Source organism: Hemicordylus capensis, chromosome 3 (genome assembly GCF_027244095.1).
Source record: "Hemicordylus capensis ecotype Gifberg chromosome 3, rHemCap1.1.pri, whole genome shotgun sequence".
NCBI lineage: Eukaryota > Metazoa > Chordata > Lepidosauria > Squamata > Cordylidae > Hemicordylus > Hemicordylus capensis.
Window position 1 is genome coordinate 192,264,531 of NC_069659.1, and position 25,723 is coordinate 192,290,253.

Consider the following 25,723-nt stretch of genomic DNA (forward strand, 5'->3'; position numbering starts at 1 on the left):
CTCTGAATATATAGAAATAACGTATTTTTCCCGCAAGAGGCGTCTTTTCCGCCCCAAGCGCCAGTTCGGAAAGAGGCTTTGCAGAGGGAGGAGCACTGCTTGTGAGCTCCTCTCTCCCTCTTCAATTTAGGTCATCCTTTGCTCAACTGTCACGGGCCGGGGTAAGGTGGTTTCGGAAGTTGGGAGGGAGGGAGGGTGGGACTTCGGCGGCAACGGCGGCATCAGTATTTTTTTTTAAAAAAAAAACAGTAAAGGGGAGAGGAAAAGGCTAGTGCCCGTTATTATAACGGGCTTCAAAATACTAGTGCATATATGTATAAGGTATGTGCACAAGCCAGCTCAGCAGCTGTGGGCAGAGATAGATTCCTTTAAAAAGGAAGAATGCAGGTGCTTATCTGTTCCTCTACTACCCCACTGCACATCTGGGACCAGAGCTGGCATGCAAAAGACCGTGCATGGCTGCTTCCTTGTTCCCTGCATGCCTATGCCATGGAAGCAGCCATACATGATCTTTTGTATGCCGATCCAGGATGAGCAGTGGAGGAGCAGGTAAACACCTGCTTTCCTCCTTTTTAGAGGAATCAATCTCTAACCTACCAGACTGGCTCGAGTGCACCCACCTGAACTGGTTCAGCACTTCCATCCTGAGGCACCAAACCAGTTTGGGCACATCCCTAATGAAAGTAAGGCTAAGGAGCTTGTTCTGTATCTGAGTGGACAGGAACCCACTGTAGGCTTCCTTAAGGAGGGCTATGATGTGATCAGAGCAACAAATGATTTTGTCAGCAGAATGCTAGATGGAGCTGAGTAGCTGAGTTGAGACAGTGGAAGACCAGAGAGGAGAAGGTTGTAGTTGTGAAGGAGAGGGGATTATCAGGGCATAATCTAGAGTTTTTGTTCAGGGGCCAGAGTAGAAGAGCCTTATGTTTGTAATATTTTAAAAGGAGAGGCAACATAATCCAAGAAGGAATGTCAGACAGATATTAGAGATACAGGAGGGAGAAAGCAGGGGTAAAAATCAGATCTATGAGGAATCTCGATGGAGAGAGAGAAATAAGAGTAAGAGCTGCCTTCTGTGAAGAATGATTAGACAGAAAGAGAAATAACTCTTTCCTCAGACAGAATCATGGAAACCTATGGCATACAGAGAGTGAAGTAAAACAAAGTGATCAGCTTTCTGAAGGAATCTGAGTGAAGTAGTACTGAATGTTCTCATTTGTTTTGAATGAGAAAAGATAGCAGTAAAACTCCATAAACACCCTGTTTGCACCTGTTCATTGGGATAGGGATATAGTGAAGAAAATACCTCATCCCTGCTTGAGATTAGGGATTAGTATTCAGTCCCCTAAAATTGAACGTTTTAGCTTTAAATCAAGGTTAAATCAAGGTCTTTAGTTTCTTCACATACTTCTTGCTCTGGAGGAATATTTGCCCGGGTGGGTAAAAGTACCGTGCAAATGATAGATGTTAGTGTAATGCCAAGCTTCTGTAAAGGAATGGAAATTTGGTTACAAGAAAGGAAGGGCACGGAATGTTTTGAGGAAACAAGGAACAAATGGAGTCATTTGCGGGGGAGAGAGAAGTGGGCAAAAAGATACTAGAGGAAGGCACTGAGCTCTGTAAACTATAAACCCCAGAAAAATTAGTATTGTCATATTTCCCCCAAACCTCATCCAGACAGTTGCTTTAGTTTTGTGACACAAGCCTCAAGTTTTGTGCCACCTCTTTTAAGGATGTAATGGACATCTCAAGTTCCGGTTCCTAGTTAACAGCTGCGCCCCCCCCCCGGATATTGTCATACCCCTCTTAGCCTCATGGGGATCCATTCAGAACCTCATCCAGAGTTTTGTGCTATTTGGGGCTACAAATCCTGAGTTTTCTGCCACCTCTTTAATGGTAAATATCTCAAATTATACAGCACATGACAAATTGTTAATTGTCGTATCCTCCCAAAGCTTCAAACTGAGTTTTGTGTCACAAACCTTGAATTTTGTTCCTCCCCTTTCCAGTAGGCTCAGAATGTCTTACAGCAGTTTTTAAAAATTCACAATCATTTTTTTAAAAAATAACAAAAAATAAAAAGGGAAAAATATTCTCAGAAGGGAGGGTCCAGAAGGTAGTAGATTCTCTTCAGAATGATGTAGAGGTCTCACTGCTTTGCCTCATCTGCTTTGCTGAAGCCTGATGATAATGGCTGTGGGAGGAGAATAAGATTCTTCTCAGAACGGAGTGCCCAGATGACAGTTGGTCCTCCTCGGGCTGCTAATTAGCACACACACAGACACACCCAATGAGCATAGTGATATCCCCCCAAAACCTCATCCAGTTTTGTTTCTTCCATTGGAAAAGGGTAAAAACCGACCTTTTCCAATGGAAGCACAGGACCTCAGGGGAGAGCTAGAGTGTCACATGAATTCCTTCCAAAGCAGCTGCTGCACTTTGCTCATATGTGAGAATACCCCGGGATCACTCAAGGATACTTAATTACAGGTAAGCAATCTGTTTTTTGTGCTGCTCCTTTAAAAGTGAGATGTATATAGCAGTTCTAGGTTAAGTTCTGAAAAAACAAACGTAATCATAGAGCCTCCAGTGTTTTGTGTCGCAGACACAGTTTTGTGCAGCCTTCTTTAAAGGTGTAGCTGAGGTTCCTAGTTAAACCACCACCACCCCGCACACACACACACACACACACACACACACACACACACACACAAACATCAAAATTCCCCCATGAAATGGCAGGATCTTAGACAGTCAGCCATGTAAACTCCCAGAATGAACAAGAAGTGTGGCATTCAGATTTGTTCGAAAGTGAGTTATTCCCAGTGTTCCTCTGGAACCAGCATAACCAAAGGGAGTGTTTCTGTGGTCACTGGCCCAGAAGACAAAGGTAAGCCATCATTTCCTTCTACTGGGTAGTCCTTGGGATCTGGAAGTGCTGGGAGAATTCTGTGTCCATGAAACTGGAGGATGCCCAGAGAGTATCGTGGCTGCCACAAAAAGTAATGCTCCATTAAGGGGAAAGATTTGGACTGGAAGCAGAAAGTGGGGGTGCAGCCCCCAGGCATGCTCTTCCTAATGCAGTTTAGGGCTGGGTATTTCCCATCTTCCCCAGTGACTGAGACTTCACAGGGCAGGTTGCTGCATGTTCATGCTGACCACAGTACCTGATCCCGTCGGCCCTTTTCCAAATCTGTGATTCACCTCTGGGAACCATCTATCTGTTTGGGTTCAGGTTGGGGGCAGGCAGAGGTCTCAGAAGGGGGTTTCTCATGCCAGGCAGAGTGCTAGGGTCAGCCTTCTCACTTCTCCTGGACTTATTTGATCAGATATCAGTGGATAGTGTGATGAACTCATTTTGGCCAGCACAGCCAAATGGTGAACACAGCCATCTGAGCAAGCTTGTCCTTGAATTCCACCAGACATAAGTGCTGATGGAACTGAAATATTATGAGGCTTCATTCCACTGTATTTACCACCAGACACCATAATTCAGCTGCGTACTGAGAAATGAAGTGCTTCCCCCAGCTGCACGCATCTGATCAGGCATCAAAGACACTCATTAGGGCCTGCACATCTGATTCACATCATTCAACAGAGGGTTATCTGATTCAAGTAAAGGAGAGACCCTGGGTAAGGGCGGCCCCTGTGAACAGGCTCAGCATAAGATATATGCAGCTTCAGTCAGAGAGGTATGCTGCAGGACACATCTGGAATGGTAGCGGGCACTGATTTAGGAATCCCCAATGTTTTATCATGTTTTCCATCAAAACATTCTGGCAGGGACACTGCTGGTGGAGGGAGTGAGCAGACTGTGGCTGAACCAGTGGCTGTTGGTTCCATTCTGACTCTGTCAGGGTGAAGTTTGGTCTCGCTATAGTGTATAGTGTCAGGTAGTAGAGCCATGTACTTGGTGGCTGGATATTATTAAAAATGACACTGGAATGACCATGGCGGACTTAAAGGAAGCTGTTCAAGATAGGACGGCATGGAGTGCAGTGATCCATAGAGTGACCAAGAGTCGGACACGACTGAACAGATAGAGAGAGAGAGAATAGAGCCATGGGCCGCAGACACAAGGAAGTGCAAACATAAAACTGGGACTAGGAGCGCCAGAGATAGGCCAGAGATCAAGACATTTAGTTGATCAGAAACCAGAGGGTCTAGACAGGAGCTGGAAGTCAGGAACAAGTCGAAGGTCAAGCCAAGTAAGTAATCAGGAGCAAGATGAGCAAGAGGTGATCAGGAGTCCAAGACAAGCCAAGGTTCAAACCAAGGAGACAGGAAAGACACTGCCTCAGCCAAGAAGCCTCTTATACTAGAGGAAAAGGCCAATAAGATCCAAAATGACAGTGCCTGTCCAAGGCTTTGGAAGTCTAGGAGTCTGCAGTAGTTTAGCAGACTGCCACAAAGGGCAGCCATGTCCAGGGCAGGCAGTACATGACAACTCCAACTTGATATGTCAGCTACATCCTTAAAAGAGGCAGCACAAAACTAGAGGCTGGTGGTAGAAAACAGCACAAAACTCTGGTTGAGGTTTTGAGGGAAACCCCATGAGGTAATGGGAGGATATGTCCCTTTAATTAAGGTGAGTAGCCAAAAATGTTTCCACCATTACAACCCTCAATTCTATTGCTTATAAATATATTTATTGAGAATAATTTGAAACTTGGCATGCATGATCTACTAGACGAGGTCCCACAAATGTGTCTAATCAAAGTGATCTGTTAAAAGTTATCACAGGTACAGTAAGTTAATTGTTGAAAATTGATATACTGACCTTTTTTTGTTCAATTTTTAGACAGGCATATCAGTAAGTAAGTAAAACTTTATTTCAGTTGTAGACCAGCAATGACAGGCATATTATATATTTCTTTCAAATTTTGATGACAATGACTGATGTAATCTATTCAAGGCAATCCTTTATTGGTTTGATGAAGTTTTGATCATCCGTTCAAAAGTTATTCAGATTTTCCTGCCTCACTAAAGACTATGACTAGCAAGGTTATACAGAGCGTGACCTGTTTGTAGATGAAGCCAGATTGCTGACACATTTGCCAGTACTCTGACATTGGCAGTGGGGGGTAACCTAATGGATTCTATTGCAAGTGTAAGGCCTATTTCATTACTTATGGGAGGAGTGGGGAAATGGGGAACATGGGAATGGACAGGTGGGGAAAGTCCACATACTCCGTGTCTTCCATGTCCACATGGACTTCATGGGGTATCTTTGCTGGTGCCAGGCACTCCATCCTCCCCATCTTGATTTGGGCCTCAAAGACCAATAAAATGTGTGGGTACAAGTTGTAAGCAAGCATGATTTGTGACATTATACAACATCACTACTGAGCATGTGGCGCGACTGTTAGGGCATTAGCCCAGCTTTGTGAAACTTGAGCCAAATAGAGATCAGATTCGGGGGGGGGGGGTTGTTAATTAGGAACCCCAATTTGATATGTCCATTACACCCTTAAAAAAGGTGACACTAAACTTGGAGTTTGTGGCACAAAATTCTGGATGAAGGCTTGAAGAGGTATGACAACTTTAATTTTGCAGGGTGCTGGTTAACAGAACTAAGGCGCTAAGGAAATAACCTGATGAGAGATAATAAATAGGCTGCTGGAGATTAGTGTTGGACAAGAGGTGTGGTAAAAAGAGGGGCGGTGGGGACACACAATGAGAGCTCCTGGTTGAGAGAAAAACACCTAAAAGAAGGATTTATGAAAGAAGCTGAACTAATTATATGATGGTTACCAAACAGTCTTATTTAACTAACTGTTATTGAGTGGGTTGAGTTGTTTGTTTAGTTGTATTCTCCCACTTCTCATCCTCATCTTTATTGTAATAACTCTGGTTATTACAAAAGTTTGGTAAAATTGCTACCTCCTTTCTTTGGATATTTGTCTCTCTTTAGCTTGAGCTTTGAGATGCTTTTTATTTATTTGATTGATTGATTGATTGATTGATTGATTTATATGGCCAGTCTTCAAACCTCTCCTGTGTGCAGATGTGTGTCAAATGTAATTAAAAACCAGCATCAATAAAGAGGAGAACAGCTGTTAGGACTTGCACTTAACTAATCATTGTTGCTTCACTAAGGCCAAAAATAACCTATTCGTTGCCATGGTTTTATCATAGCTTTGTCCTGAGCACCAGTCATGTAATGTTTTTCTTAGCTGTTTGACCTCAGATATTGATCAGTGGAATAAAGTCATTGAACAACTAGGGACACCATGCCCTGAGTTCATGAAGAAACTGCAACCAACAGTGAGAACATATGTTGAGAACAGGCCTAAATATGCTGGCTATAGTTTTGAAAAGCTGTTTCCAGATGTCCTGTTTCCAGTTGATTCTGAGCACAACAAACTGAAGGGTAAGATTTCTGTGCATTGGTACCCTTGTATTTTCTCTTATAATCTCAGAAGGCTTGCAGCCTGGAAAGGTGGAAGGTAAAACATTTATCAGATTGTGAATTCTTGCAAGTGGGGTTTTTGGTTTTGGTTTCTTTTCAGCAAGAAACCATAACAAACATATTCACTTTCTTCAATGCTCTCCTTTTAATGCCTGTGAATGTCCTCTAATTTGCTTCCCAAATTGGGATGGAAATTTTCCATGGAGAAATTTCTCATATATATATTTTTCTGATGGAAAATTTCCCATTTCTAAAATTTCATTGCCTGACATCTGGACTAGCATTGAACACACATGCAGTAGTGCAAGTTCCAGACTGTTGCTGTACTGTTACTTGAGCGGGGGAAGAAGCAACTTCAGCCAGTCTTCCCTTCCTTCTCAAGCCCACCAAATGGACCAAAATTTGTCCCTGAGGGCTGTGTGACCTTCAGGGACATATTTTGGTGATACACAGTGAGCTTGAAAGGGAAGGGAAGATTGGCTGAAGTTGCTCCTTCCCCCTGTCCAAGTAATAGTGCAGCAGTAGTCTAGAACTCACACTGCTGCACATGTGCAATGCTAGTCCAGATATCTAGTACTGATTCATAAAAATCATTCATAACAATGAATATTAGACAGGTTCAATGCAATATTAAGTTCAGCAAGTTTCAGGTGATTGTACCTAGGAAGAATGTGAGAGTACATATGTTTTGTTGATTTGTTGAGTACTAGCTGGGCCGGGCACAGAGCATCTGTGCCTCTAGTTCTCCCCCATCCCCGCCCCACCACCCCTACCCTTGGTGCTGCTGCTGCTGGGCCATCCTTTCTTTTGGCCGGCAGACAGGCCGGAGAGGGAGTGCACTGCCCTCTCCGCTGCCTGCCCACTGGTTTTGCTGGCCAGCCTTTATCTTCTTCCACCCGGCAGCCAGGCCATCCTTCCTTTTAACCAGCAGGTGGTCCAGGGAGAGAGTCTGTGCCTCCGCCTGCCCATCCACCGCAGTAGTTTACTTCTTCCGTCCCTCCCCCCACCTGCCCGTCACTGCTGTTTTCTCTGTTTGCTGGCGGCCGGCTGCCGCTGTTCACCACCATTCCCCACCCCGCCAGCCAACCAGCTGCCACCACCATTTTCTTTCCCCTGCCCATACCCATCGCCATCTGGCTGCTGCTCACGAACTCACACGAGAGCTGCCACACATGGAATTAGCTATGAGTACGCCTTAGAGAAATATATACAATAAAGATAAAGATTCCAATAAATTATTTCCACATAAAGTTTTAAATTTGTTTCAGTATAACAGTTAAAGCACATGGCTTTATTAATTTCCCTTCCACACATCAGATATTTCAGTTCAACTTCAGTTCAAATACTTCAGTATTTGAAAAACCTTTGAGGTACAGTGTAGGAAAATAATATGCTGGAGCTATATTCCCCCACCTCCCATATAAATATGTCAACTAACATGGCAAATCAGATCATAATCTGTTTATGCCAAGAGGAAAATTTGTTTAGTAATTTTAGAAAAAAAATTACACAAATGAGGGGGAAATTTGCATCATTCAAAAATGTCCAGAAAACCCATATCTCTGCCCAAGTGTGAGCAACAACATTATTTTCAGCTTGCAGAACTTATAAACTGTATGGAAGTGGGGGGGAGGGGATGATACAACATTTGTGAGAATAGTTGTGAGCAGCTTTCATACTTCTGGAAGGTGTTGGAGGCTGAGGAGCCATGTTGGAGGCAGCTTTTCTTCCCTACTTTCCAAAACTGTGTTCTGTGGACTGCATAGTTTTAGTCTAATAATGCATCCATTGGTCTACATTAATATTAAATTGGTCATAAATTGGTCTACATTAATATTAAATCAGAAATTACTAAAAGGAAATGGTTTAGCTGTACCCCCAAATAAGCTATTAATAAATTTCCCCCCTCTTTTTGTTTGTGTGATTTTCTCCACTTACCCCATGCCCAATTTTTAAATATTGCATCCTATATTAAATGTTACTCCTGCAGCCAGTCAAGCAAGAGATTTATTATCCAAGATGCTGGTGATAGATGCGTCAAAAAGAATCTCGGTAGATGAAGCTCTTCAGCACCCGTACATCAATGTTTGGTATGACCCAACAGAAGCAGAGGCAGTAAGTTCTAGACTTTGGATTCTGTGCCAGTAAGGTTGCAGATCACATTGTTGGGTGCCAGAGGGTTCCCCTATCAATCTGCTTTTTTTGCTCTACAACTAGCAGTTTGCTCACTGTATGTTTCTCCTCACTGTAGGAGAGGAGAGCTGGTCTTGTGATAGGAAGCATGACTTGTCCCCTTAGCTAAGCAGGGTCTGCCCTGGTAGCATATGAATGGGAGACTAGAAGTGTGTAAGATATTCTGTCAGATATATGTAAGATATATGTAAGATATGCACTGTAAGATATTCCCCTCAGGGGATGGAGCAGAAGGTTTCAAGTTCCCTTCCTGGCTTCTCCAAGATAGGGCTGAGAGAGATTCCTGCCTGCAACCTTGGAGAAGCTGCTGCCAGTCTGAAGATAATACTGAGCTAAATAGACCAATGGTCTGACTCAGGACATGGCAGCTTCCTAAGTCCCTATGTTTATATTTGAATTTTAAAAATATTATTCAATGGGGCTACAAATACTCGGAATAAACCTAACTTTATTGAATTTGGGGTTTTTGTCTAATTTTTTTTTAGGTTTTTGTCTAATGCTGAGCCTAAATGGGGTGGTGGAGGTGGGGGGAGAGTCAGTTTGTGAAAAGTTCCAACATAATTGACATAATTAACCTCTCCCAATTGCGTGATTTTTGGAACCCCTTTTTGCAAAAGGCTTGCAACACTGTTTGTTTCTTAGAATTGATCCCTGAGTTTCATTTGTCCTTAGTGGCGATGGCACATAGCTGAATGTGGTTGTCTGTATAGCATTGTGCCATCATTGTATTGAGTTATCCCTTCCTGGCTAGAATCATTTGCAAAGAAATGAAAGAAAAAAATTGGCTGCCCCAAGCAGCAAATAGAGAGACTGTGCAAAAAGTAGCAAACAACCAAGAAAAAAAAGGTAGGCCTTTTTCATTGAGGCAAGGGGTTGTCCCCCTCAAAATCTTTCTTTTTGAGGTGGACGTTGAATCTGGAGAACGTCTGGCTTGGCTCTTGGGTCCCTCCCACTTTCCTTTTCTGATTCCTGTAAAGTATTTGCAAAGTGCAGTTCTCAATTCATGTTTACAGTGTAATTTATTTGATTATTTCCATTTTGAAAATTTGATCTGCATTGCTGCTTCTTGGTGTAGTTTTCTCTCACTGTCTGCCCCATGAGCCTAAACCAGAGAATATCCTAAACCAGAGAATATGGACATTCTTAAGCTCAGGCTCAACCATCATCTCCCTTTGTTGGGTGCTAACATCGAGTTCTTGTTCCATGTGCATCATGGGGCAGACTGGCACTGTGATTTTAAACATTTGCTCTGGTTTATTTATCTGCTTGCAATATTGGAATAGTATTCCAGATGGTTGATAATAGCACGATAGTTGGCACTTCTCCATCCTAAACATTACCACAGATATATTTAATGTGGCTTACTGAGTGTTAGAATCCAGCTGGTAAGGTGTCATGGCAAAACCCAGGAAATTGAAAGTGAAATGCCGGCCTTATATTCCTAAAGAACAAAACAAAATGTTAAAAAAATTAAAACACAGATATAGTTGCACCAATTTTTGCAGTAATTATGTATTTGAATACTTTGTGCTTGGGCTCATCACAAGAGCCAGCCCAGGAAAGAAGTCCTAGATGGTGAGCAGTGCTTCCTAGGCTGTTACCTGATACAAAACTACTAATAAGCTGTAGTGCACCCACCAGTGTATTGGTATGGAAAGGCACCAATACATATACATGCCTTTTCTGAAATAGAGAGATTATATTTAGAGTGCCATCTGCTGCCTTTTGTTTAGTTTTATCTGCTCTGTCCTGTTCCCAGCCTCCTCCAAAGATACCAGACAAGCAGTTAGATGAAAGAGAACACACAATAGAAGAATGGAAAGGTGAGAATAATATATTTTCAATTGTTGATGAGAGCCTAGCTGGAGCTACAGAGCAAAAACATTTGCTGTGCAGAACATTTTCTTGTAAGTTTCTGTTGAGTGACTGGAAACTGCATTTATTATTACAAGCATTGTTGGGAATAACTGACAATTTGAACAGTTTCCTAAATCAGCAGGCTTCTGAACACGCACCCCCCCCCCCCCCCGGCTTCTTCTTTCTTAAAGGTGTTCATTTTTTGTCAGCCTCTTCTCCTACATAAATTGTGCAGGGTCATGATTAATCAAATGCAGACTACTGATACCTTAATGAGTTTTAATGACACTGTTGTGCTCATGATCAGAGTGCTTCATATTATATGTTCCCTATTCTTCTTTGTGGTCTCTGTGCATACTAAAATCACCTATGGGGTCGTAGTATGCACGGAGCTAGTTTTGAACATTTCAGAATCTTTAGCCAGGGTACTAGCTCCTCCCCTGAGAGCAGAGGTTCATGTGCTCTAAGATATGAGGTGAGTGCCTTCCTGCTCAGTTCTATATAGTCACCATGCAGGTAGCAGCAATGGATAATGCCTCTGCAACAGCCCATGGCCGTAGCTTTAGTTGGTTGTTTTTTATTTATATTCTTTCTTTCTCTCCTTTTGATTTTTCCTCCTTTTGTTGAGCTACCTAGTTTTTGGGTTTTTGTTTTTGTTTTTTGTCTTAAGTAGTTAGATTTTTTTTTCTTGACTGTGTGCAGCAAGCATCTTTCAAGAAGTGTCATTCTTGTGAGCGTAATCTCTCTCCATGGTTCATCAAGCAGGCAAGATGAAATAGACGTATCTGGCTCCAGACTTTCCTTTGGAAGCAACTTTAGTTGCTTTGCTCTCAGTTCTTTGGACAGGCTTCTGTGGACAAGTCCCCAGATATGGCCTCAGCTCCAGCCTTGCCCTGGGCTCTGCTGACATCAGTCTTTGGTTCTCCAACCAATCAACCCTCTGCACCCCCCCACCCAGGTGCCATATTGGTTTCACAGGTTCAGTATTGAACACTCCACCTCATCAGTGTTGGCCTAGAAGACTCACAAACACTCGTTGAGCCCAGGATCTAGAGTAGAGTAGGCATAACAAGAAGTACTGCCAATAGTCATGGCTTTTTCTAATGTACAACATCATCGCCAAACCCCTAGCTTCCACCAGGATTCAGCTGGTCTCAGTGGAGTCTGTACCTCACTTGACTGTCACTTTTGCTTTTCTGGAACCTTTGATTACTTCATCATATGCACTTCTGCCCATGGCTCCAAACTCATTAGTTCCACTGGCTTCAGTCCAAGTAGCTTCAGTCTTGATGCAGCCCTCTCTTCCAATGGCAGTGTTCCAGGAAACATGACTCCTAAAATCCAGGTTTGTTCTGTTAATCTCATTATTTGTCAACTTGGCATGTGAACCCGTATTTATTTATTTATTTATTCATTCATTCATTCATGCATGCATGCATGCATTCATGCATTTATTACATGTTTATCCCACCCTTCTTCCGTGAAATTCAGGGTGGCCTTGAAACTCCACCATTTTTTCCTTCACAATAACTTTTTAGGATAAGATCGTCTGTGAGTGAGTTAGCCCAAGGTCAAACAGTGAGTTTCATGGCTGAGTGGGGATTTGAACCTGGGTGTCCCAAGTCTTAGTTTGATACTCTTAACTACTACAGGGACTCCATCTTCCTCATTCACCAAACTCTACTTTCAGTGGCTTCATTACTGTCCTCTGCCAGATCCTCCAGCCTGTGCACCCTTGGGATTGACATCCACTGAGCCAAAGGTCTTGGAGCTTCCTGTAGCAGAGGATCAAAGGGCTCATTCACCCCGTTATTGCCGAATGCTTCCGCCATATCTTCTTCATTGTCCTTGTCTTCTGCACTTGCCACACTAGCACGTATAACCTCAGAACTTCTTTTGACTCAAATAGTGGACTTTACAGTTGTTTCTCTCTCTTATTGTTTGCTCTGACAGCCATCCCAGACTAAATTAGCCTTCCTGCCATGTCTGTGTTCTTGATTCTACTGGCACCTCCCATTCTATCTACAGCTTGACCCTGTCAACAACTCCTACCACTCTGCCACTTCAAGGCCTCAAAGGGCTTGTGTCTAACTACAGCAAGAGTTGGGGACTCTTTCCCAATCCCTTGTTGACTCCAATATGGACTTGGAACTGACAGGTCGACCTGAAAGTGAAATCTTCCACTTTTGATAGAGCTTCAGAGCCATCACCAGATAATTTTATAGAAGACCAGCAGCTTCCCTTTTCAGGTGAGGACTTACGTGTCTGTGCTGGCTGAATACAGTGCCAGATCCTCTGCCTTGAGGTTATAGATCCAAAGCCAGCTGTTATAGATCCAGTATTCAAGCTAATGCTTTCTGTGCTGTTTCCTATCGTCTTGGGTCCTTTTGGTGTTATCAAGGAGTTCTAGGAGAAACCTTCATCTGTAGCACCCCACAACCTGAAGACCCAATCCACAACTGTTTTTCTTCAGCTACCTGCCTCTGAATTCTGTGCTGGTCTGTACCACTCTAAGAAAGGATTATCTGGTTCCTACTCACAGCCACTTTCTTGATCCACCATTATGAGACCTACATGGTCTCTTTCCAACTGATTTTGATAACAGATGCAGCTTCACCTAGAACACCTTCCCTAAAGCATATTGCTCATACATCAATCTGAACTAGGGATGTGCATGAATCAATTTTTTGATTCAATTTGTGCCTGAATCGAATCACCCCTGATTTGTTTTGTGTCCAAACCCGTTCTCCTGAATCTTCCCAGATTTGATTGGGATTTGATTCTTATTTGGATCGATTTAGACCACTTACAAATATCCTAGGGGCACCAAATTTGGATGGTGGGTAGGTCCCCATGAGTGCCACCAACCACCCAAATTTCAAGGCAGTGGGACACTTGGTTGATTTTTAGTTATCCCCCCCCCATTTTTAACTGATTTTGTATATTTCTGCCATAGGAAATAATGGGGATTCAAAGTCGCCCTATCTTAACCCTAAAATGAATCCCCAACTTTCATTTTTTTAAAAACAAAAAAAATAAGCTCTAGCCCTTGTAGAAGTGGAGTTATGGAGCAAAATGTGCAGTCACTATTTTTCAAGTGTTTGGATTTTTGGTGTCAAATAGCTTTTCCTCATAATGAATCCCAATGAGGATTCATTGCACACCTTCATTTCTTCTGTTCATTTTGGCCCAACTGCTTATAGGGTGGGGAATTAGTGGCATCCCATGTGCCAACTATCCCCCAACCTGCAAGCCACTGCATACTCAGTTTATATTTTGGGAATTCTTGAGGTGTTTAGACTCTTTGTGTGTAATGAATCCTCATAGGCATTCATTATCAGGAAAGGTTATTAGACACCAAAGAGTCTAAACACTTAAAAAAAAATCCTGGAACATAAACTGAGAAGTACCCCACTGCCTTACGGGTGGGAGGGGGGTATAGTTGGCACATGGAAGTAGACACTTGACAGTATAAAAGTTATTATAGACCAAAGAATCCAAACACATGAAAAATAGTGACCACACATTTTGCTCCATAACTTCACTTCTACAAAGGTTAGAGCTTAGCTTTTTTAAAAAAACAAAAGCTGGGGATCTGAGGGAATTAATAGGAGGAATCCGAATCCCAAATTGATTCGAATCAAATCTGGCGCGATTTGATTTGGACCCGAATCTAGCCAGTGGACCACAGGGGCAATTTGTTCTGTCTCCAAATGGTCCAAATCAGCTGGATTTGGGTACAAATCAGTTTCTACCTGAATCGATTCACACATGCCTAATCTGAACCTTCTATTTGACTAAATAGCAATTCAGTACAACACTGCAAAATGAAGCCTCTGTTTGTCCCTGCTGCTGAACAGTAGGCATGTATTGAGGACTCCTGTTCAGTGACTCTTTAGCACTGGATTATCTTCAAAATACTAGAAAGATGGCACATTCCCTTGATACCATGAAGCTAGTCAGTCTATCAGGGCCTGAACCTGGTTCAGGAGAGTTGTAGGACCAATCCAATTCTCATTTCCTATACGATCATTTTTTCGCAAGTTCAGACAGTACTTTTTTAGTGCCATAGAAGTCTAATTCCATCCCCTCTATTTCCCACTCTAAAACTTCATTGACCTCTAAATAGGCTGTTTACTCCCTCGCCAGGCCTCAGTCAATTGCATGTTTTCCTCCCTTTTGATTTTCACCTTCAGTACTTCTTCAAGGAAAATTTGGTACTCACAATTTTTCACATAGGCTGTGCCATTGAATTCAACTTTCTGCCTACTCAAAGGTGTGGTACCGAAGGGGCAAGGCAAAAAACAGCCCAGTGATACTCCATTACCCGAGGGCTTACACAAACTTAGAGTTGGGCCTGAACCAGATGAGGAAAAGATGGCACTGTTTGTTTTTTAAAAAATGTTTCTTCAACATGGTCTCCGTCTTTTACACAAATGGGCTATGTGCCTGCTCAGAGACTTTGTTGGAATTCAACAAGCTCAATTCTCCTGCTTTGGGTGGGAACCCCGCCCCCAGCCGCTATAAGTGGCTACACCACTTCTCATCCCCTCAGTCTTTTGTCATCCGTGCTTCAGTTATCATTGTGGAATCTGTAGCTTAGCAACAAGTAGGATTATTATCTATCCCCTTGTTTTCTTTCTGCTTTCCTTCTTGTTTCTTCCTTTATTTCTTATTTTTCTCATAGTAGCGTTTTTATTCTTGGTGTTTTGTTTTTTATGGGTTTCCCATTTTCTTTGGAGCTCTGATCCCGGCTGGGACGGAGCGTGGTGGCCGGCCAGCATACGGCATTTATGCCGGGCACGACAAACTTCAAAAAATGCATTTGTTGCGGATCTAAGATTCCTTCCCTTGATCCTCATACTGAGTGTCTTTTTGTGCCCACATTCTCGAAACCTGTCTTCATTGCCAGAGGTTTACGAAGCAGGCTCAAAAGAATAGGGCTTCTCACTTGCGTGCAGCCCTGTGAGACTTGGCTCTCCATTCTTCGTACGGTTTATCGTTGAAGCGGTCCATTAAGATGGCTTTTTCGGCAGAGTTGGAGCATTCGGAATCCGCTACCGTAGAAGTCAAAAATGCAGTCTCAATACCGTTTTCGGTGTCTCCTGTCATCAATCTCTCGATGGTTTTGAGTGCTTCGGTGCATTCTGAGGACTTGCTTCAGCGTCCTCTGCCCACAGTGCTGGATCCTTCTCCGACTCCTTTGATGTTGAGACCGAGGAAGAGGAAGCCAAAGTTGCCTCATGATTTGCCAGCAGGTCAACACCTCTCTCCTATCCCGAAGAAAAAGAAGACTACGTCGGTTCCTACATCGGAGGCCCCGTTTGCCCAGAAGCCTAAGTTGGACTCAGGAATGGACCATGCATCCCTGGATCGCCCAATAAGGGCTTCAGCCCCACCAGTACCGAAGTCAGTGGTTTCCATTTGGCCTAGTTCGCTGCAGACTGGGGACTCCTTCGCCTTGGCGCCTGATTGTGCCCACATGAACAGTCAGTGGTGACTGATGAACCTTGATATGCCTCATCCGAGGAGGAGGCATATTCACCGGACAAGCCCACAGAAGACATGTTGTGGCTACCTCTGCGTCATTCGCCCCCTCGGCAGCGCCAGGAGCGTCTCCCTTCTAGGGATCGGAGTTCACGTTGGGACTCAGATGACCACTCCTCTGGAAGGTATGGGAGACCAGGAATTGTTCAAGATTGGCATGAGCCCCACTTGCACTCGCAAGGGAGGCCTCATTCTCGATCCCTGCAATGCCCCTCTCAAGATCGGCCTGTGCACATGATTCGCCCTCCGTGACTCTGGGTCAGCAACAAACGTCGCTGCCTGCTCAGGTGCTACCATCAGAGCCTCCAGTCTTGGTACTAGATATCATGGGAAACAAGCTGGACTCCCCTATGGTTTCGACGGCCATGGCACAAGATTCTCTAACGCCTCCCGAATCAGACTGTGAGAACAATCCTAGCTCCCCAGGATTGGAGGCTGTTTCTCCGGGGTCGTCCCCTCTGGACATACAATTGGACTCTAAGCCCCTTTCTCCATCAGAGGATTATAAGCAGTACTCCGCGTATGTGGCCCACATGGCGTCTGCACTGGGCATGAGCCTCAGTACACAGCAGAAAGGGGAATTGGATCCCTTATTTAGCCATATTGATGCGGAGGCCAAGGTACTGGCTGCTTTACCCCTTAACTCGGCATTGCTGGGGGTCATGCGGGGTCATTGGAAAAAGCCAGCGACTGTTTCTCAACCCAATTGGTATTTGGAACATTTTTATAGGGTGCAACTGCAGGATGAGACGGTCTTTCTAAAGAACCACCCCACCCCTAATTCTATCATTGTAGAAGCATCTCTGCAAAAGACCAGGGATCACAGCCAGTCGGCTCCGGGTGTCCGGGGTCGTGACTACTCCATGCACTTTGGAGTTGGACCATGAGGTGTCCACTGTCCTGTTGAAAGATGTGATAGAAAGAGTCGCCAATCGGGAGAGTCCCGGTTTCTATTCCCGGTATTTTGTCATGCCGAAATGGGATGGAGGTCAGCATCCTATACTGGACCTCCAGGCCCTGAACAGGGACTTGGTTTGCGGGCATTTCCGGATGCTGTCGGTACCAACAATACTGGCCATCCTAAAAAAGCACATGTGGATGGTCTCCCTAGACTTGAAGGACATGTATTATCACGTCTCGATATGCCCTCAGTATCGACGCTTCCTGTGCTTCCAGATAGGGTGGATCCCCTGTCAATTCAAAGCCTTGCCGTTTGGTCTCACAACAGCACCAAGGGTTTTTACAAAATGCCTGGCCTTGGTGGTGGCTTTCCTGCAGGAACAAGGGTTGCAGGTCCTGCCATATTTAGACGATTGGCTCATCGTGGCGCGCACTAGACAGGTGATCCTGGACGCCCTCGAAATGGTCGTGGATACCCTGCCGGTTCTGGGTTTTCAGCTCAATCTCAAGAAATCTCAACTGGAACCAACCCACAGGATACAATTCATAGGGCTGATCTTCAATACGACCTTGAAGAAGGTCTTTCTCCCAGATGCCCACATATGTACTCTCAGGAGGCTGACCACCGTTTTTCTAGCTGGGGGCCCACAGACTATGCGCTCGGTGCAGCGCTTGTTGGGGCATATTGCAGCCACCACTTACATGCTTCCTCAAGCATACCTTCGGATGCGCTTCATTCAAAGGTGGTTCTTGGATGTATTCGATCTCCTTCGGGGTTCAGCCCGTTTGGAGCACACGCCCTGGCGGTTGGTGCAGGCCACTGTGGCATAGTGGGCCGAGATTTGCTATCTGAACATCGGCACCCCTTTCCAGGCTTCCTAGTCACAACTGATGTGTCGGAGCTTGGTTGGAGGGGGTGCACTTGGACAGGTTTCACCTGAGCAGACATTGGTCCTCCTGGGAAAGGACCCGACACAACAACTATTTGGAATTGTTGGCCATATTCATTACACTCACAGGGTTCTTGCCCATGATTGTGGGTCACTTGGTGATGATCCAAACGGACAATATGATAGTGAAAGCTGTCTTTGAGGAGCTTTCTGTTCCTGTCGCTGGACCTTTGGCACTGGTGCGTGACACATGCGGTGTCGCCTCATGCGGTCTACATCCAGGGTTCCCTGAATGTTCAGATGGACAAGTTGAGCTGAATGACGGTTCCCCTATCAAATTCTCCTATTTGTAAAATGGGGAGTTCCAACTCTGGACCTGTTTGCTTGCCGGGACAACGCTCAATGTGCCGTCTATTGCTCCAGGAGTGGGGAAGGCAAGGGCTCTCTAGGCGATGCCTTCGTCCTATCTACTGTACATTCTATGTTCCCCCTCATTCCGAGGCTGCTGCGCAAACTGAGAGTGGATCAGGCCAGGGGCATCCTGATAGCCCCATGGTGGCCCAGGAGGCCTTGGTTTCAGGCCCGAGGTGGCTGGCGGTGGCTTGGATGTGCCTTCCTGCACTACCAGACCTGCTGTCGCGAGAGGGGATACGGGTGCTCCACCCGGATGTTCAGCCCGGTTGTTCAACCCCTGCACCTGACGGCCTGGAAGGTCCTGCTGACTTCCCGCTGAGACTCAGGGACATTTTGCTTGCAGCCATGAAGCAGTCCACAAGAAAATCCTATGGCTATAATTGGACTCGCTTCTGCTCTGCATGGGTTCAATGTATTTAACCCTTCTGTGCAGGATGTCTGTAAATATCTGCTCTCCCTTAAGGAATCTGGTCTAAAACTTTCGTCCCTTATGGTCCATTTGGCTGCCATTGTGGCACATTCCCCGACAACCTGGGTTTCTTGGTTTAAGGACCCGTTAGTTAAAAGTTTCCTGAAAGGTTTGTCCCATGTCTTTCCGGACAACCCTGTTATGTCTCCAGCCTGGGACCTGTCTGTGGTTTTGGCTGGTTTGCTACGGCCTCCCTTTGAGCATTTGGTTTCAATTGGTCCCCGTCTCCTGACCTGGAAGGTCGCCTTTCTGGTGGCCATCACCTCCACTAGGAGGGTGAGTGAATTGTGGGCCCTGAGGGTTGATTCACCATACCTTCAGTTTCACAAGGACAAGGTTTTACTCAGGCCAGATATCTAGTTCCTTCCTAAAGTGGTCTCTGTGTTTCACTGTTCTCTGCCACTCATTTTGCTTGTGTTTTTCCAGAACCCTTCCTCGGATGCAGAGCACAGGTTATATCGTTTGGACGTTAGGAGGGCATTATTGTTCTGTGTCCAGAGATCCACTGAGTGGAGAAAAACTCCTTCCTTGTTTGTTATCTATGACGGGCCACTTAAAGGTCTCCATGTTTCTGCCCAATCCATGTCCAGATGGATAGTCTCCACAATTGAACTTTGCTATCAATTGGCTCATAAGCAGTTGCCTGCAACAGTTAAGGCGCACTCAGTTAGGTCTGTGGTAGCCTCTGTCACTTTTGATTGCGCGGTCCCCTTGGACGCTATCTGCCAGGCAGCTACCTAGGCTTCGCCCCACTCATTTATCTGTCATTATGCTATTGATGCCAGGGCATGGAATGATGCTGTATTTGGCAGGAGTGTCCTGCAGTCCATTTTCAGTTGATGTACTTGTTTCTGAAATAAATACTTCTGGCAGATTACATATTGCTTCTCTTTCTTCCCTCCTCCTTGTGTGCTAGCTTTTACACATTTGTGTAAAAGACAGAGAGCACGTCGAAGATCTACAGGTTGCTTACCTGTAACTTTGGTTCTTCTAGTGGTCATCTGTCCTTTTACATGCACTCCCATCCTCCCCGCAGGGTCTACTGAAGCTGGACTCCGTGACTGAGGGGATGAGAAGTGGTGCAGCCGCATATAGCGGCTGGGGCGGGGTTCCCACCCAAAGCAGGAGAATTGATCTTGTTAGGTTCCGACGAGGTCTCTGCGCAAGATGCATAGCCCATTTGTGTAAAAGGACAGATGACCACTAACTAGAAGAACCAAAGTTACAGGTAAGCAACCTGTAGTTCTTAAGGGTTTGTTGATCTTTTGCCCATGATACTTCCATTGTCAGCTTGGACTTGATCTGTTGTGGTGTCCATGCCTCCAACACCTGTAATGTTTTTAAAATAATAGTCATTACACTGTTGGAAATCTCTTGCACTAAGCATTTAAAGATAGTAATGTTAGTGATGATAGCATTGCACCTGCATTTGCTTGAAATACTAAACTAGCAAGACTCTTAGGACTTGATGGAAGAGGGTACTGCGGCAGAACACAAAACATCTTCAGGTATTTGCAGCACAGTGGCAGGCCTTTGCACAACAGCTCCTCTAGCTTTTCACTTGCTTCAGTTTCTTTCATCTTCTGCACAAGTGAAAGTAAAAAATGACGTTTTGAAAATGTGCAGGGATAATCAAGGAGCAAGCTAAAGTGAAACAGTTGAGAAGCTTCTGCCAGATTATGCAAACTTTCCATTTTCTGAAGTCCACAATGTTCATAGAGAACATTCAGAATCAGAAGTTATAGGTCTAGGTCCTACAGACATTGATTAGAGAAATTACACTTGATAAATCAAAAATATATCATTTGGATATATGTGCAAACATGTTCTTGCAGCTGATATTCTAGCCATTTGATTGCATGGCCATATGTGATTTTCATTTCATGAAAATACCTTTTCTTGTGGCTATCACTTCAGCATGCCAGGCTGTGGAACTATTTGCCTGTATTACAACCTTCTATATCGGCACCTCCACAGTGACAAGCTGGTCTTGTTTCCAGACATTGCCTTTTTACCTTTCCTCCTTTCACCTGTTGTTGGGCATTCTGTCTACCTCTTTTCCATTCCCAAGAATGATCAGGAATAGACCTTTCATGCCCTAGACAGACTTGCTGATATCCAGACTAACACTGCATGCATGGAATAACAGTTCACATGTGCAATGGGGGAGGGACAGCTTTTTCTGATCCACTTCTTTCCTCTGTATTTCCTGAAAATATATCCCTGATCTATTTATTATAGAACACCCAACTATTTTCATATAAGGCTGTTTTTCTGCCTTGTTTAAGAAACTGTGTAAATAACATTACATCTCATGAATTTTCAGAATTAATTTACAAAGAAGTCATGGACCTGGAGGAGAGAACCAAGAATGGGGTTATACGTGGACAGCCACCTCCTTTAGGTTGGTTATAATAAAATAACATGTAGCTTTAGTTACAGCTAGTTGTTATATGATAAGGACAGGCAGATTTAAGTTCACAGATGTGGTGAACCAAATTTTATACTGTATAAATCCTTGAGCTTATGTCTGCTCTCATTCATATGAAGAACGGAACCAGGGACCAGAAGTAAATTCATAACATATATGGTTGTCATGATAGTAGCATTCTTTTCAGAAGTTGCTGTAATCATAAGGATTGCAGCAATGGTCTGTAACTAGGCACACAGGTGCTTCTGGTTCACCTTCTGCTTCCTTTGTAGCAAAAATAGATAAGTGTAAATGCTAGGACATCTGTGTATAGGAAACACAGTAGCCTGCTCCAGTATGAATACACTGAATGAATTCAAAAGACCTCGGTGAGGGAAAGTGACTTTGAGCTCAGTTTCTGTTGAAAACCTGCTTCCCCAGAGTAACTCACTGATAGCAGATCAGAGATCCCCACAACACAGTCTTCTAGAGATTTAAGGGGATTGCTAGGAAAAACAGAGTTTACTTTGATTAGGAATACCCCAGGTTGTTGTAAAGTTAGTTGGTTAGGATTGTCATCCTGTATCAATATCCCTTGTTTACATAAATGTTGAGTATCAGGATGCTTCCACCACATGCAAGTTTGCTTATCACTTGTAGTGAACTGTGAACACTATTCTCTGTGTGTCCCAGATTATGACCATCCTGGACATTACAGGGCCCACTGTCCAAAATGAAGCAAGTGAGTTTGAAATTCTCAGCTTACTCAGGGGCTCTTTTTGTTATTTGCATCTCTTTTCAGTCTCTAAAGTAAAGTTGTGTTGTTGAGTCGGTGCCAACTCCCGGCGGCCACAGAGCCATGTGGTTTTCTTTAGTAGAATACAGGAGGGGTTTACCATTGCCATCTCCCGCACTGTATGAGATGATGCTTTTCAGCACCTTCATATAGCTCTGCTGCCCAATATAGGTGTTTCCCATAGTCTGGGAAACATACCAGTGGGGATTCTAACCAACTTGCTCCCTAGGCAAGTTACTTCTAGGGCACCCCTTAATTATGTCAGTAGATCAGAGACTGATGAATTTTATGGGATTGTTCTCTTAGGTATCTAGTCATGTTAAGTGAGTAGGGAGCATTAATTGCCTTCTAGGAGGAGACAGATTAGAGCAAGCAGTGAAGTAGACCAATCTCTTTGTAACTGAATTGATGTTCTGTTTCTCATAGCACAGGTGCAGCAATGATCAATGGCTCTCGGCATCCATCTTCGTCATCATCTGTCAATGATGTGTCTTCAATGTCCACAGACCCAACGTTGGCCTCAGATACTGACAGCAGTCTAGAAACATCAGCAGGACCTCTGGGTTGCTGTAGATGACCACATCTACAGATGTAGATGCATTGGGAGTACGGGTTTCAGTTACAGAAATCAGTGGTATTATTTTGGGATGTTTCCAGAAGTAATTGTGGGGGTCATTTCAAAGTGCTAATTTTAAACTGTAAGTTGTAAACCACAATGCTTTCCTGTAATTGATTGTACAGTATTAAACCTAATAATTTTTATCATGGATTTTAAAATTACATATGTTTTACTACTGTGATACTGATTTTATTTTTTTAAATTGCATTTGTAAGATTTGCTTTATTAAATGTAACTGCCGTTCAGACTGTTATATCACAGCTTTATTTAATGGTAGGTTTTTGTTTTGTTTTTTCAACATAATTTGGGGTAGGTGGGTGTCTGTGTTATCTTTTCAGACTTTTCCAGTCCATAAATAAGCTTCATATTTTCTTTTAAGCCATGTGGCTGGTTAAAAAAAAAACTTGAACAATACGTTCAAGTTACAGATACAGGGATGGCAGCCTTGAACAAAGAAAGCTTCTGTGGTGTATGGGGAATATTATGTAAATTCTAGCAATCTTGCATCAGACAGCAACTTATTGTGCAGAAGTTTGGCATGATTCAGCCATCATGAATCAAGATGACACTTGATTGAAACACAACTTTGCAGTGCAAATACATTCTTTACTCCAAGCTGCCATTAGCCTGGCTCTTCACTCTGACTCATCCACAATTAAATTGCTCAACAACACGGATTAATATTTTCCACATTGCATGTTATTCTGTGGAATTTGTTTCTCTACCTGTTCATAAGAAAGTGTTTTGTAGCACCTTGAAGATAAATTATTTTAGAATACACATTTAGGGGCTATAATCTACTTCACCAAATGCATAAAGAGTAGTCCAGTTCTTGGTTGGAAGCCCCCTCCCCCTCCCCTTCAGTGTTTTTTCCTCTCAAATACTCCTATAGCTTCCAGTTCTTTTAGTGAGTGTGTCTCAATAATGCGTGCTGCTGCAAACAATGTTGATCCATTGTTCTGGATCAACAACAAACACTTCTGGATCAACAACTTTGATATTTTGACTTACAACCTTATTGGACCAGCATAGCAGAAATTCCAAAAGCTGACAAGTCAAAGTAGTTTTCAGCACTGATACAATTTTCTATAAGCCACCTTTAAAAAAAAGGAAAGGAAAGGAAAGGGGGGTAAAACAATTCATTATGTAGAAATGTTAAATAATAACATAAATGGTGCTGCTCCTCACAGAAGTATGTTAATTGTTTACAGCGTACATTATTGAATGGTGTGTGTGTGTGCACGTGTGCACACAGCTGACTTAAGTTCTATGTATGAGTAAAACAGTCGTTGAGAAATTATGTAGTAGAAAAATTCAATGTTTTTGTGAATTTAGGCTGTGATGATTAACTGCCTTGTGTAAATAGAAGTATTTTATGTAGTAGATTTAAATATGAACTAAAGTGTACATCAGTACTGCCTACAGAAAACAAATATTAAACAGAATAGCACAAGCATCTTTTGGACACAACCATGAAGACTGAGATAATTGATGTTTAGTTCCCCAAGGTCTTTTAAACTACTCTACCTATTCAGTTCTTAGAACAAATGGAACGGACAGCACCACGGTGGGGTGGCAGGGGGAAGCTGAGAAGCAGATAGGGACCTGCATGCCTCTTAAAGCTTTACTCATCACCACCCTGGGATGCATGAAATGCTTGGTGCACATCCGCAGAAGAGGGTCAATTCCATAGCTGCTGAACAGGTAGGTCAGAGATCATGAGAGCTCATCTCTATCTCAGAAGGCAGCAACACTTATGGAGACTTCCTGTACCTAGCAGCCTATCTACCAAGCTTATCTCCATTAGCTTTATCTTTTGGTTTCTCCTCAGCTCAAAGTATTCAGTCTGTTGATACATCCTGTTGCTCCTGCTTTTACAACATTGCAAATAACTGCTTGCTGTTTCATTGACCAACAGTGCTCTGATTGTCTCATGTCTGGATTACAGCAACCTTCTCTATGGCCTTCCAATGTCCTTACAGATCTGTCCAAAACGGATGTAATTACCTCTGTAATCACTGACCTCACAATAGAAATGTACCTTCATTTGTTCCTTTCTTTCTCCTCTCCTGATGTATCCTCTTAGGAACATAGGAAACTGCCATATACTGAGTCAGACCATTGGTCTATCTAGCTCAGTATTGTCTTCACAGACTGGCAGCGGCTTCTCCACGGTTGCAGGCAGGAATCTCTCTCAGCCCTATCTTGGAGAAGCCAGGGAGAGAACTTGAAACTTTCTGCTCTTCCCAGAGCAGCTCCATCCCCTGAGGGGAATATCTTGCAGTGCTCACACATCAAGTCTCCCATTCATATGCAACCAGGGCAGACCCTGCTTAGCTATGGGGACAAGTCATGCTTGCTACCACAAGACCAGCTCTCCTCTCCTCTTCAAGGGCAAATTAAGGCTCTCTCTGCCTCCCCAACCCAGGACCTTTCAAAACATTTTAAAATCCCAGAATGGTGCTCAGTTTGAGCTCAGATCACAGTTGGTTCGATTTGAACTTTAATCAGGCCTTTTATTCTAAGGGCAATACAATTCAAGTTCAAATCACTCAAATTGGCCCAATTTGAGCTCAAATTGAATCAACTCGATTTGTACATCTTTGCCATGCAACATTGCTTCTCAAAAACCCCACAGTAGCTCCCCATGCCCTTCTACATAGACTGCAAACTTCTTGTCCTTCCAAGCTTTCCACAACCATGCCCTACTGTATATTTTTGCCCTGATTTTCCACTAAATTCTTCCCTGTGACCGTTGCTCCACCATCTCTGTTGCCCACTACTGTCCAAACCTCTCAGCTAACGAATCTACTAATTCTCTTTTGCTGTCCCTAGTGCCTGGGACATGAACTCTTGTATGATGCCACCTTTCTTCACCAGATCCTTTCACAAAACTCACCTTTTTCATGAAGACTTTGGCTTATTTTTATTGTCAGATTTGTATATAGCACTTACATTTATATACCGCTCTATAGCTGGAAGCTCTCTAAGCGGTTTACAATGATTTAGCATATTGCCCCCCCCCCCAACATTCTGGGTACTCATTTTACCGACCTCGGAAGGATGGAAGGCTGAGTCAACCTTGAGCCCCTGGTCAGGATCGAACTTGTAACCTTCTGGTTACAGGGCGGCAGTTTTACCACTGCGCCACCAGGGGCTCTTTATATGTCCTTTCATTAAAATAATTCCAGTATATTTTAAACAATATATAAATAT

The 25,723-nt window shown here is 43.7% G+C and overlaps 1 protein-coding gene across 10 annotated transcripts in view; it reads left to right on the forward strand.

The window, feature by feature from the left end:
• The window catches only part of MAPK8 (mitogen-activated protein kinase 8), a 73,434-nt gene extending 49,457 nt beyond the window's left edge, over positions 1-23,977 (forward strand). For 7 of the 10 annotated variants that reach the window (XM_053305947.1, XM_053305946.1, XM_053305951.1 and 4 more), the window contains 5 exons: positions 6,191-6,373; positions 8,403-8,527; positions 10,365-10,428; positions 21,009-21,086; positions 22,320-23,977. In XM_053305947.1, coding sequence (XP_053161922.1) covers positions 6,191-6,373; positions 8,403-8,527; positions 10,365-10,428; positions 21,009-21,086; positions 22,320-22,465 — 596 coding nt within the window. In that variant the 3' untranslated portion in view covers positions 22,466-23,977. Of the gene's footprint in view, positions 1-6,190; positions 6,374-8,402; positions 8,528-10,364; positions 10,429-21,008; positions 21,087-21,785; positions 21,835-22,314 lie in introns of all 10 variants that reach the window. The other 3 variants (XM_053305955.1, XM_053305954.1, XM_053305956.1) reach the window with 3 other exon arrangements.
• Positions 23,978-25,723: the final 1,746 nt, after the last annotated feature.